The sequence below is a fragment of the Polyodon spathula genome, chromosome 7 (genome assembly GCF_017654505.1).
Source record: "Polyodon spathula isolate WHYD16114869_AA chromosome 7, ASM1765450v1, whole genome shotgun sequence".
NCBI lineage: Eukaryota > Metazoa > Chordata > Actinopteri > Acipenseriformes > Polyodontidae > Polyodon > Polyodon spathula.
The window spans coordinates 37,255,112-37,267,582 of NC_054540.1; the positions used below are offsets into that span (position 1 = coordinate 37,255,112).

Consider the following 12,471-nt stretch of genomic DNA (forward strand, 5'->3'; position numbering starts at 1 on the left):
AAAATATGTGAAAATCCTAAGGGGTTCACAAACTTTTTCTCGCCACTGTACTCTGTGTTAATGCACTTCAGAATTCTCTCTTTCGCCACAGACATACATTTCCTAGCCACTTTATTAGGACCTGCACCTAATATTAGGTTGGGCTCACTGTTTTCCCAGATCACAGGATTGACACAATGTGCAACAGGCTCCACAAGGTGCTGGAAGGGGTCTAATCCATTCGGTCATGAATATTTCAGACTTGGCACTGTGGCACCTGATCCCTGTATATACACACTGCCTCGTCTTGATTGTGTTTTTATTTTGGTTTTGTGTATGAAGGCTGTATAACAGTTCAAAGACATACACACCAAGACAGTGACAGCATGATCACCATAAGGAGGCGTATGTTGATTGCGTGTTGAATCAGTATTGGGGATCAGGAAGGCAATTATTTATTCTGTTATCAGCAATTCTGTAATAGTGGTTGTAGCAAACATAATTATTACCTCTCATCCAGTCTTAATATATCACAGCCCAGGATATATTTTTAAATGGTATCATGTACTAGTTTAAATAATTCTGTTAGCCAAGCCTTAAATTTCAGTTTCTCTTGCGCTTGCTAGGTAATCTCACCGTTCACATTCTTTGACCCTGTGGACAATGGAGGATGAAGTGACCTAGGAAGTGAAACAGTAACAGACTCCCTTAAAGCAATGCAAGCAGACGTGGATTTTCAGGTTGTAAAATAAAAATACATATTTGCTACAAGAGTTAATTTAGAAACTGAATAGAAGTGCAGTGGAGACATTTATGGGATTCACTGTACAGTTAAACATTTTTAAAAAATCCCTTTAAAAACAAAAACATAAATAATGAGGTTGAGGTTTAAGATGGCCAAGCATCTTTATTTTTTGAAACCACAGATACAGATACAGCAGATGAAATGATACCGTCGTCATATTTCATTTTCAATTAAATTGTTTCCTAGTCTCAATCACTTAACACTGGAGGCTTGCATTATCATTAAGACAAGAATGGCTTTTTTATTGTCTGTCAACACACAAACAGATCTACCAGACACACTGCACTGCAAAAGAAAAACTGCAAGGCTTAGGATGGAGGGCTGTTCTGCATCAAGATAGTCACGAGACAGAAGATAACTATGATGTAGACATAGTGTACAGTAAGCATGTGATAACTGATTCACAGCAAGGGCTTTTGGTAGATTGCTTATACCTGTTCTGTACTTCGAAGTTCTATGTGAACCACCAAGTCAAACCACGCAATAACAGTACTGCAGTTATATTAACAAATAAAACACAGGGCTATACAACAACACAAACTCACATCTCTCCACTTAACATACAAAGTTTTACAGAACTGACACAGAATGGAGTCTTTAAATATATTTATATAAACATCACATGTTCTTTTTTTTTTTTTTTTTTCACCCCTGTTTAAAACCACCCTCCGCTTATCTGGCAGGAATGGGTGCAGACTGCACTAATCCAAGAATTTCCTGTTCGGGTTTGCACCAAAGAGAGCAACTCGGATTTCAGGCATCATCTGCAAAGGAAATAATAAAATTATAAAATCAGGGAGTTAGCCCTATTATTTATCATACTCAATGACCGACATACTTCTTGAAAAGCTAATGTAACCAAAAAAAAAAAAAATAGAATCTGAAAATGGAAAAGTGACTGTGAAATGTGAAGTGTTAAAAATCGCGGCCAATTTTTTTTACATTTACCACATTTCATCTTTATATAGTACAATATTTGCAGAAATCAACTTTCTAGTCTACATTTAGCTACAGTAATAATGTCTTGTGTTCACTTGTAATATGGGAAACAGCATGCTGCAGCTCCCCTGCTCAGTGTTGGTGAAGTCCTGATCTGACAGCATGCTGCAGCTCCCCTGCTCAGTGTTAGTGAAGTCCTGATCTGACAGCATGCTGCAGCTCCCCTGCTCAGTGTTAGTGAAGTCCTGATCTGACAGCATGCTGCAGCTCCCCTGCTCAGTGTTAGTGAAGTCCTGATCTGACAGCATGCTGCAGCTCCCCTGCTCAGTGTTAGTGAAGTCCTGATCTGACAGCATGCTGCAGCTCCCCTGCTCAGTGTTAGTGAAGTCCTGATCTGACAGCATGCTGCAGCTCCCCTGCTCAGTGTTAGTGAAGTCCTGATCTGACAGCATGCTGCAGCTCCCCTGCTCAGTGTTGGTGAAGTCCTGATCTGACAGCATGCTGCAGCTCCCCTGCTCAGTGTTAGTGAAGTCCTGATCTGACAGCATGCTGCAGCTCCCATGCTCAGTGTTAGTGACTCCTGATCTGACAGCATGCTGCAGCTCCCATGCTCAGTGTTAGTGGAGTCCTGATCTGACAGCATGCTGCAGCTCCCCTGCTCAGTGTTGGTGAAGTCCTGATCTGACAGCATGCTGCAGCTCCCCTGCTCAGTGTTAGTGAAGTCCTGATCTGACAGCATGCTGCAGCTCCCATGCTCAGTGTTAGTGAAGTCCTGATCTGACAGCATGCTGCAGCTCCCTGCTCAGTCCTGATCTGACAGCATGCTGCAGTGCTCAGTGTTAGTGAAGTCCTGATCTGACAGCATGCTGCAGCTCCCCTGCTCAGTGTTAGTGAAGTCCTGATCTGACAGCATGCTGCAGCTCCCCTGCTCAGTGTTAGTGAAGTCCTGATCTGACAGCATGCTGCAGCTCCCCTGCTCAGTGTTAGTGAAGTCCTGATCTGACAGCATGCTGCAGCTCCCCTGCTCAGTGTTAGTGAAGTCCTGATCTGACAGCATGCTGCAGCTCCCCTGCTCAGTGTTAGTGAAGTCCTGATCTGACAGCACGTAACACAGACAGCTCATAATTACATGCTACCGTTTATTTTTCAGTAAAAACAAGTTTAAACTGCAGCAAGTTCATTCTATTTACAATATTAAATACACCACAGCAAGAACATGGTCATATTTTAGATATTTTCATTAGAACAAATCCGAGAGGTAATATTTTTTTTTACTGCAATCGAGTAAGCTGCAGTTTATTTAATTTTTAATTCCCTTAATTAAAAAAAAAAAGAAAGCTATTCATGTTGACAACTTTATTTAGCACACACACAAACCTTAAGTGTATTTTTCTTTTTTGCCATTCTTGTTCTACATTTCTTAAATGCAAAATGTTCATTTTAAGCTACATTTTTATACAACAGTACCTCGCACACATTTGCTCGTCACAAGTGCTGCAAGAAACTGTGGTTCCCATTATATCTCTCTGCACTTACCATATTGCATTTATAAATATTGACACATGCTTTTAAAAATGGAGAGGCAGTACTGTTGTACAGTGGTTGCATAGGGAGTACAGTGGTTGAGGAATCATACTGTCATAAAAGAGCAACTGCAGGTGTGTGCCAGTTGTAAGCCTGTCACGATACCACAGGTTGAAAACCACTGCTGTAGATAAATGGAATAATTCTAGTTTCACCTACACACAACACCTCTTGCTATTCCCTGTAGTCTTATAGCAACCCGTGCTAAAGAATGTTTTAGCAAGCTATCACAATTGGATAAGCAGTTCTCTAGACAGATGCAAAAATGAAGTGTGACACACAAACAAGTGTGAACACCTTCACTATATACTGTGAGGACCCCAATTCAGTTCCATACCTGTTGTGCCATAAGATCCAGTCTGCTTTCCAAGGTGTTGGCCACTTTGATTTTTCCATTAGCGTTATAGATTTCCACACCTCCAGATCTGGGGATATACAGCAGTGTGAATTAACATTATTCTGGTAATACCAAGTGAAAAAAAGAACAAAACCAAATACACCCTGGGAACTGAACCATTTTTAGGGGACTGGAAACAAACACCCCACCCAGTCATTTTGCACTGGTAGGAAGTTAATCTAATACAGTGATATTTTAAGCCCATAGTTCTCTTTCATTTGATTTTAAAAGGGTACATAAGGACCTTTTTATTTTATTGTGTTACATGTCCCCATGTGTTGCTACAACTGTTTACGTAAGGAGTGTGTATATATATATATATATATATATATATATATATACACACACACACACACACACACACACACACACACACACACAGTGCCTTGCAAAAGTATTCAGACCCCTGACCAATTCTCTCATATTACTGAATTACAAATGGTACATTGAAATTTCGTTCTGTTTGATATTTTATTTTTAAACACTGAAACTCAAAATCAATTATTGTAAGGTGACACTGGTTTTATGTTGGGAAATATTTTTAAGAAAAATAAAAAACTGAAATATCTTGCTTGCATAAGTATTCAACCCCTGTGCTGTGGAAGCTCCCAGTTTGCACCGATGAAAGAAATTGCCCTAACGAGGACACAGTTACCTTACCATTGGCCTCCACCTGTGAACCATTAAAGTTGCTGTCACATTTTCTGGATAAAAACCCCACTGTTGAAGGATCATTGGTAAGGCTGTGAATCTGAAGGAAAATGAAGACCAAAGAGCATTCTACAGAAGTTAGAGATAAAGTAAATACAAATGCATAGATTAGGGAAAGGGTACAAAATAATATCCAAGTGTTTGGATATCCCAGTGAGCACAGCTGGATCAATAATCAGGAAGTGGAAGCTGCATCACACCACCCAGGCACTGCCAAGAAAAGGCTGTCCCTCAAAACTCAGCGCTCAAACAAGGAGACTTGTGAGAGAAGCCACAGAGAGGCCAACAATCACTTTGAAGGAGCTACAGAGTTCAGTGGCTGGGAGTGGAGTAATGGTGCACCAGTCAACCATATCAAGAGCTCTGCATAACACTGGCCTGTATGGGAGGGTGGCAAGAAAGAAAGCCGTTACTCAAAAAGTACCATCTGAAAGCACGTCTGGAGTTTGCCAGAAAGCATGAGAGTGACCCAGCTGCGATGTGGGAAAAGGTTTTGTGGTCAGATGAGACCAAGATAGAGCTTTTTGGCCAAAACTCAAAGCGCTATGTGTGGCGCAAACCTAACACTGCCCATGCCTCAAGACACACCATCCCTACAGTGAAGTATGGTGGTGGCAGCATCATGCTGTGGGGATGCCTCTCATCAGCAGGGACTGGGCATCTTGTTACAATTGAAGAAAGAATGGATGGAGCAAAATACAGGAAAATACTGCAAGAGAATCTGCTTCAGTCCGCTAAAAAACTGAAGCTTGGGAGGAAATTCACCTTTCAGCAGGACAATGATCCCAAGCACAAGGCCAAAGCAACATTGGAGTGGCTCAAGAACAAAAAGGTGAATGTCCTACAGTGGCCCAGTCAAAGTCTTGATCTCAATCCCATTGAGAATCTGTGGCACTATTTGAAAATTGCGGTCCACAAGCGTCGTCCAACCAACCTGAACAACCTGGAGCAAATCTGCCAAGAAGAATGGTCCAAAATCACTCTGAGACTGTGTGCAAAGCTGGTACATACTTACCCCAAAAGACTTAAAGCTGTTATTGCATCGAAAGGTGGCTCTACCAAATATTAATGTGTGGGGGGTTGAATACTTATGCAAGCAAGAAATTTCAGTTTTTTATTTTTCTTAAATATTTCCCAACATAAAACCAATGCCACCTTACAATAATTGATTTTGAGTTTAAGTGTTTTAAAATATCAAACAGAACGAAATTTCAATGTACCATTTGTAATTCAGTAATATGAGAGAATTGGTCAGGGATCTGAATACTTTTGCAAGGCACTGTGTGTGTGTGTGTGTGTGTGTGTGTGTGTATATACACACACACACACACATTTTGACCACTTTTTTAAACTTTAAATTGCATTCCCTGCCTCAAGATGGCTTCCAATGTACCCGCATACCTCAGAACTACATTTCCCATCATCCTCCTGCTCACATATGTAACAGATGGATTTACCAACGAGGAAGAGGATGGGAAATGTATTTCAGAGAGGTCCATGCAGGTACATTTTATCTGCAATGTGTCTTTCTTTTATCCATAGAGACAGTTTATGGCATTGGTATGCAGTAAAAAGGTCAGCTTGTAAACCATTCAATGAAGATTAAATTGACATTGATTGGTAATCTGTTGCAAAGACGAGGAAAGCTTGTCATGTTGTGAAATTAGCACATTAATTAATATACTTGTTTGGTTTTTTCTTAAACTTCTTAAATGGAATTACTCAAAATATTATTGTCATTGTCAAGTATTGGCACACCCCTAATGGACACACAGCAGAATAAAAACATTTTATAACTCAGAAGTTAAATCTTTGTGAAGAGAGTTAAAGGTGCAAAATTAATTTTGTTTAAAATCTTTTCAAGAGAAACTACTAATTCTTACATTTCTGGTGGCAGGAAGTTATCCTGGTCAATGCGAACATTAATATCCTTCTTCACACCTGCCTTGAAGATGGGAATATTCTTCTGTACGGCAGCCTAAACAAATCCAAATGCACACAACACAGGTTTCAACAAACTCAATTATACAAAACTGAACAAAATCAAAATCACATGATTTGGACAGTCCCTCTAAATAACATGAGCCTGCTGTCTGCCACATTGGACTGTACCTTCATTAGCACCATTAATCAGGCACAAGGACCTAGATTCTGATGAGAGTCACTTATTATAAAATGTACGGTATTCATTTTATTTTAGTATTTTTAAATTTTACTGGGATATATGTAAAAGCCATTCGATAAGCCTTGCCATGCCATACTGGACAGTGCTTTCTTCCCAAACCTACTTTAACCTAAAGAAAGAAACTTGGTCAAAGTTGAAGACTGACAATAAGGATACAATTACCTTCACCATCGGAAGATCCTGTTTACGGCAACGAATAACCACAGAGGGTTCCAGTAACTGATAAAATCCCTGCCAGATAAATAATGTGTTATTATACGAACAGTCAATAGGAGGTAGCCAAAACAAGAACTGACTAATCAGCAATAGTTTCTTTTGTGTATCTTTTTATATATGGGATATTTAACTGTAAAAATCTACACTAGTTAAAATAATATTTCTAACAAAGTGATCTAGTAATATACACATATGCCATGTAAAAACTCACAGCCATCATGGGTACATTTCAAGTGTTACAGAAGCTCCTGCAGAGTTTGCAAGAAACCCATTACTGTATCTTTGCTGTATCCCGTGTTTTTTTTTTTTTTTTTTCATTCCCTCATCCAACAATGCTGGGACTCCAATAGAAATGAGTGGTGCATTGTGGGAACAGAAAACCAGAACTGTTGTAGGAAGGAGAGTGATCTGGATACACAGTGAACCGCAGAAGAGATGTATTTCTCCTGGCGAAAGCTCCTGAGTAAATGTTGAGAAATGTATTGCCCAGTTGATTGATGACCCATGGTGTGTGAATATTTCAGTGTTATATTAAAATTGAGACAAGAACGGGATACAGAAAAGGTAATGCAATGTGTTTCTTGTAAACTATCCAGGGTGCTGTGTAACACTAAGCTTTATTCATTGTTCTGATAAAATAAATTAGAATTCGCTTCTTTTAAATAGAGAAAATGCCAAGAGCATTCAAGGAGTATTGTGGTTCTAAATATAACCCATGATCCCCCCCAGTCTATCCTCATGAGGGAATAACCACAGCAATCTATGGACTGTCAAGGACCATTCTGTTTGAGGGACATGTACAATGTTTGAAAAACAAAGTATGTTTAAACTTATATTTAACAGTGTGATTCACCCGGCTAGTCTGTCATTTGATTTGAATGAATATATAGGATATATAGGATTCCAAAAAGAGATCTGGCAGAAAAATAAACAAAAATATATACAACAAAAAAAAAACCCAACTATCTACCTATTCACTCAGGGCCACCAAATATTAAAAGGTTATTCAATGCTAGATCTCTCAACACCTGTTGCATGAGGCTCATTATAAAGAGATATTCTTTCAGCACATCGATCAGTTAAAATGAAATGCTGCACTAACACAAGACAGTTAGTTGTGACACATGTCACAATAGGTCCATAGTGACACTCAGATGAGTGATTTGTTTGAAGAGAGATTATAAATGTTACGCTTCACTAAATCAAAGACTTTAATAAAAGGAAAGACCAACACACTTGTTTTAGAATAGCTGTAACTACAGGGTGATGTCTCGCCTCCACGAATTTTATCCACCAGGATGTTATCTTTAAAACGCTAGTAAAAATGATGGGACTATAACATTCAGGCTTTTCCATGAGCACACAGTGTAAAACTTTACCTGAAGCACTAGTCCTTCCAGCAAGGTGGCGTACCTGACTGGATCCTTCGCAATCTTTCCCAGCCTCTGTCTGGCTTCGTTCAACAGATCCTGATGGAAGAAGCACACAGCACCCATCACAGCCTATCCATCTAATACAGCACAACCATCACAGCCTATCCATCTAACACAGCACAACCATCCAGAGATGCCAAGTTCTGAAAGTGGAAAATAGTAGCACTTGCCATAAAAAAATAGTAGTCAGCCGTAAAAAAATAGTAGCACCTGACCAGTAAAAAAAAAAAAGAAAAATTACCTGGCGAGCACAGCTAGCACCTTCAAATTAAAACAAAATCACCTTTAAGGAAGAATAAAATCCGGACTGAAATATTCAACCTCCAAAATATTGATAACTAAACATTTACAAAAAAAGGCAAATTCAATCAGGGATCAAATTACAGGTGTCACCTGTGAACTTGAATGGGAACTGCATTTTACACTTTCTTTCCTGATGGCAGACAGTGGAAGTTTTTGTCCTTGATCAGGTACTTTTCTACAATTCAGCTGACAGTCCTTAAAATAAGCATATTTATTACAGCATGTAAAATGCATTTGTTCACATTGTCAGAACTGACTGGAATGTTATACTTGGGTAAATGAATAAAGAACTACATAGAAAATAGAATAAAAAAAAAAAAGCAGGACACTGACAATCATTCAAATAATACATATTATTTAGTAATTTGGTTAAGTCTTACATTTCAAAAATACACAATGTACTAATTAATTATATAAACACCACAACAAATTCAGCCACATACAGTCAACAACCATAAAAGTTCATTTTTTGTTGAATCATTAATAATGAAAATAATGGATTTAAAAAATTGATTGATTGCTATGGTAGTATTATCAAGAATGACTGATTCTAATTAATAAAAAGTGGTTCATAGCAGTTGTTTTTGTCCGGCCTGATCCGTACGTGCTGGCAATGTTTCAGTCCGGAAATGCTGCTTTGCAAAGTGGATCGATATGATCCAAAACAGCAAATGGAAGATTGTGCTCAACAATAAAGTTTGCAAAGTGTCTCTGCCTTTATCACTGCATTATCTTCGCCTGTATTCACCATAAATCCACGCACAGATTTATGATTTCCAATAGATTTTGGCTCACCACTTTTCCGCTTTTGGCACGTAAAATGCCAGTGAAATATACTAAGAATAACATGTATATATAAATAGACAGGAAAACAACCACATGGTAGTCTGTTGAAACAGTGTTTTTTTATGTATATTTATAGGCTATGTGTATATTTTTTTTATATATAACATGTATATTATTGTGACAGGATAGCCAGGAGGACAGAGACTTGGAGACAATAAACTGCAGTGAAAGCGCTGCTGCACTGTTTAATCACAAAAATGTCAAACAAAACACAAATCTCACACACACAATACACTTACAAAATAACTGCCACAGGGGCCAGAACAAAAGTTTAAACAAAACTGTTCAGGCTGGGCAGAGCCTTCACTGAACTTCGTAACAAACAAACACAGTAACACTCACCCCCAAAACACCTCCACCAAACAAAGGATTTTCTCTTCTTTTAAAGCATGTGGCTGGAGCCTAATTATCAATTATTCAATTAGCTCCAGCCACATTCTCACATGTATTTTGGCAGGGATAGGAAATTAACCCCACCCTTGCCAACCACCACCAAAACACCACACAACAATATTTACAAAACAGGGCCATGCCCTGCCACAATTACATATATTTTTTGTAGTATCAAACCCTTCGTCATAGCACCGAATTTTACCCTCCAAAATAGAAGCTGCTACGGCAAAATCGTAGCACTTGGCATACAGCACAACCATCACGGCGTACCCGTCTAATACAGCACAGCCATCACGGCGTACCCGTCTAATACAGCACAGCCATCACGGCGTACCCGTCTAATACAGCACAGCCATCACGGCGTACCCGTCTAATACAGCACAGCCATCACGGCGTACCCGTCTAATACAGCACAGCCATCACGGCGTACCCGTCTAATACAGCACAGCCATCACGGCGTACCCGTCTAATACAGCACAGCCATCACGGCGTACCCGTCTAATACGCACAGCAGCACAGCCATCACGGCGTACCCGTCTAATACAGCACAGCCATCACGGCGTACCCGTCTAATACAGCACAGCCATCACGGCGTACCCGTCTAATACAGCACAGCCATCACGGCGTACCCGTCTAATACAGCACAGCCATCACGGCGTACCCGTCTAATACAGCACAGCCATCACGGCGTACCCACCTATTCTATCTTGAATAAGAAAATCATTCTAAATTGTTTCACGACGCAGCAGAGATACTTGAAATGTGTTATGTCACAGGTTATGAAAGTCTTTAGTGTAAGAAAACAAAAGTTATATTACAGAACATGCTTGGTCACATTTCTGTAAGATCAATGGAAGGATTGCTATAAATATTTTAATTGCTTAACGACAGGTCTCACAGTCCCTGATCAGCACTCATCTTGAATTTCCTAATGTTAGTTACTAAGTAGCCCAAGATTAGTGCTGTGAAATACAGATGTTAATTGTCCAGAGTTGTTTCAACATTTAGAAAGAATTTTGCCTAAGCAGTTAACCACTCTCAAAAATTTGCAAGACATCTATAAAATGTACAAAGTAGGCCAATTTATTTTAATAAATTAAACAGAAACTAACCCCCAGCTTGATGCACGCAAAGAGAAACAAACTCATGGTACTGACCGAAATCAAGTCATCTCTGGCCTTGAGGACTTTCAACCTGGCCTGGTTCATCAAGTTGGACATTTGACTGTTAAAACAAAGCAGTAGAAGAGAGTTAAAACTTTTGACCAAAAATAAATAAATAAAAAACACAAAACACACACATTAGAAAGTTTAAGTACACATTGTCACATTGTCGCAGGACAGAATAATGTATGCCGCCAACAGAATCCCAACATGCAATCTATAATTTAATTAAAAAGCAATTAATAAACAAATACATCAGTAACACACATCCACATGCATTGGCTTTAAATTCAAAATAACAGCTATCAGTATGATGAAAAAGTTAATGACCATGACAAATCAACAGTATGTACAGAATAGTATAGAAAAAAAATTAGCAATGAAATGTTTAATCAAATTTGATAAGCAATTCTCCAGATAAAAGTGTGACATACGGACTGATGGACAGTCAGACTCTGCCATATAACTCCAGAATGTGACTCTCAGTAATAATAATAATAATAATAATATTAACACCATTGGATAAGGGGTTAAGATACATGGATAAGTGTGAAGGGTGGCACACGTACGTACATCTTTACTGTATCCCTTCGCAGCGGATTTCATGCCCAGTGGGGCTGGACAAAGGAAAAGGACGGTAGGCCTTTGATTGGCTGTTGCTTTCATATTCAAGAGTGCACAAATGACTGATTCAGGAGGAACAGTCTCAAAGTGTGGGGAGGGGACAGGGACTATTTGACTACTGGCCTTTCTATAGGAGTGACTTCGCTGGAGATTTGCATCCTCCACCTTAAGGAAAACGTATCACCTCTGGAACAATTTATCAACCTTTATAAATCTAGTCTTGTTGAATAAGCTTCATCCTGCTGCCCACAGACCAGACTGACAGTGTTATGGCAGGTGTTTTGCAATTAGAAAAGTATAAAATGGGAGTATTTCAAACACATCCAGGACATTACGACAGGAGGTTTTGCATTAGCACAGAATACAAATTCCCAGTTTAACTGAAGCCACAGGGAAGTAGGGCTGTCACTTAAGCCTACAAACAGCAAATCGATGAATTCGGCACAAAATCAACTTGTTCAAATAAATATCGATGATTGTACCGCCCACATACATTTTTGCTTCATTCCTCTCCACCCCATCGTGATTATTTTAATATCACTGCAGTTAAGTAAAGCTAGTGCACAACAATTGAATGCAAAAGGTAATTACACCTTGGTAGCGTCAGGAGAAAAAACAAAACAAAACACAACATTCGCAACAAACCTAAAGCAAGTTTAACATACTACAGGAGTGTTACTAAATATTTATTCCAAACAGATTACAGTACTTTGGAATGTAATCTATATAAGTAGATACAAGTTTATGAAAAACTTTTATATTTTTTTATTCAGGGACAGCTGCAGCATCACGCATTGCATCTTGTTAATACTGTACCACCTAACCTTCACTATCTGTGAAACACACAATGCTGAAATCCCTGCCTAAAACACAATACATTTATTTACTTACCA

At 39.0% G+C, this 12,471-nt stretch overlaps 1 protein-coding gene across 1 annotated transcript in view; it reads right to left on the reverse strand.

Moving 5' to 3' along the window:
* Positions 1-866: 866 nt before the first annotated feature.
* The window catches only part of LOC121318607 (V-type proton ATPase subunit E 1-like), a 40,685-nt gene continuing 29,080 nt past the window's right edge, over positions 867-12,471 (reverse strand). Inside the window, exons 4-9 of the mRNA XM_041255471.1 lie at positions 10,949-11,015; positions 8,196-8,285; positions 6,763-6,831; positions 6,299-6,393; positions 3,645-3,732; positions 867-1,548 (exon numbers count right to left, since the gene is read on the reverse strand). Coding sequence (XP_041111405.1) covers positions 1,486-1,548; positions 3,645-3,732; positions 6,299-6,393; positions 6,763-6,831; positions 8,196-8,285; positions 10,949-11,015 — 472 coding nt within the window. The 3' untranslated portion in view covers positions 867-1,485. The remainder of the gene's footprint in view (positions 1,549-3,644; positions 3,733-6,298; positions 6,394-6,762; positions 6,832-8,195; positions 8,286-10,948; positions 11,016-12,471) is intronic.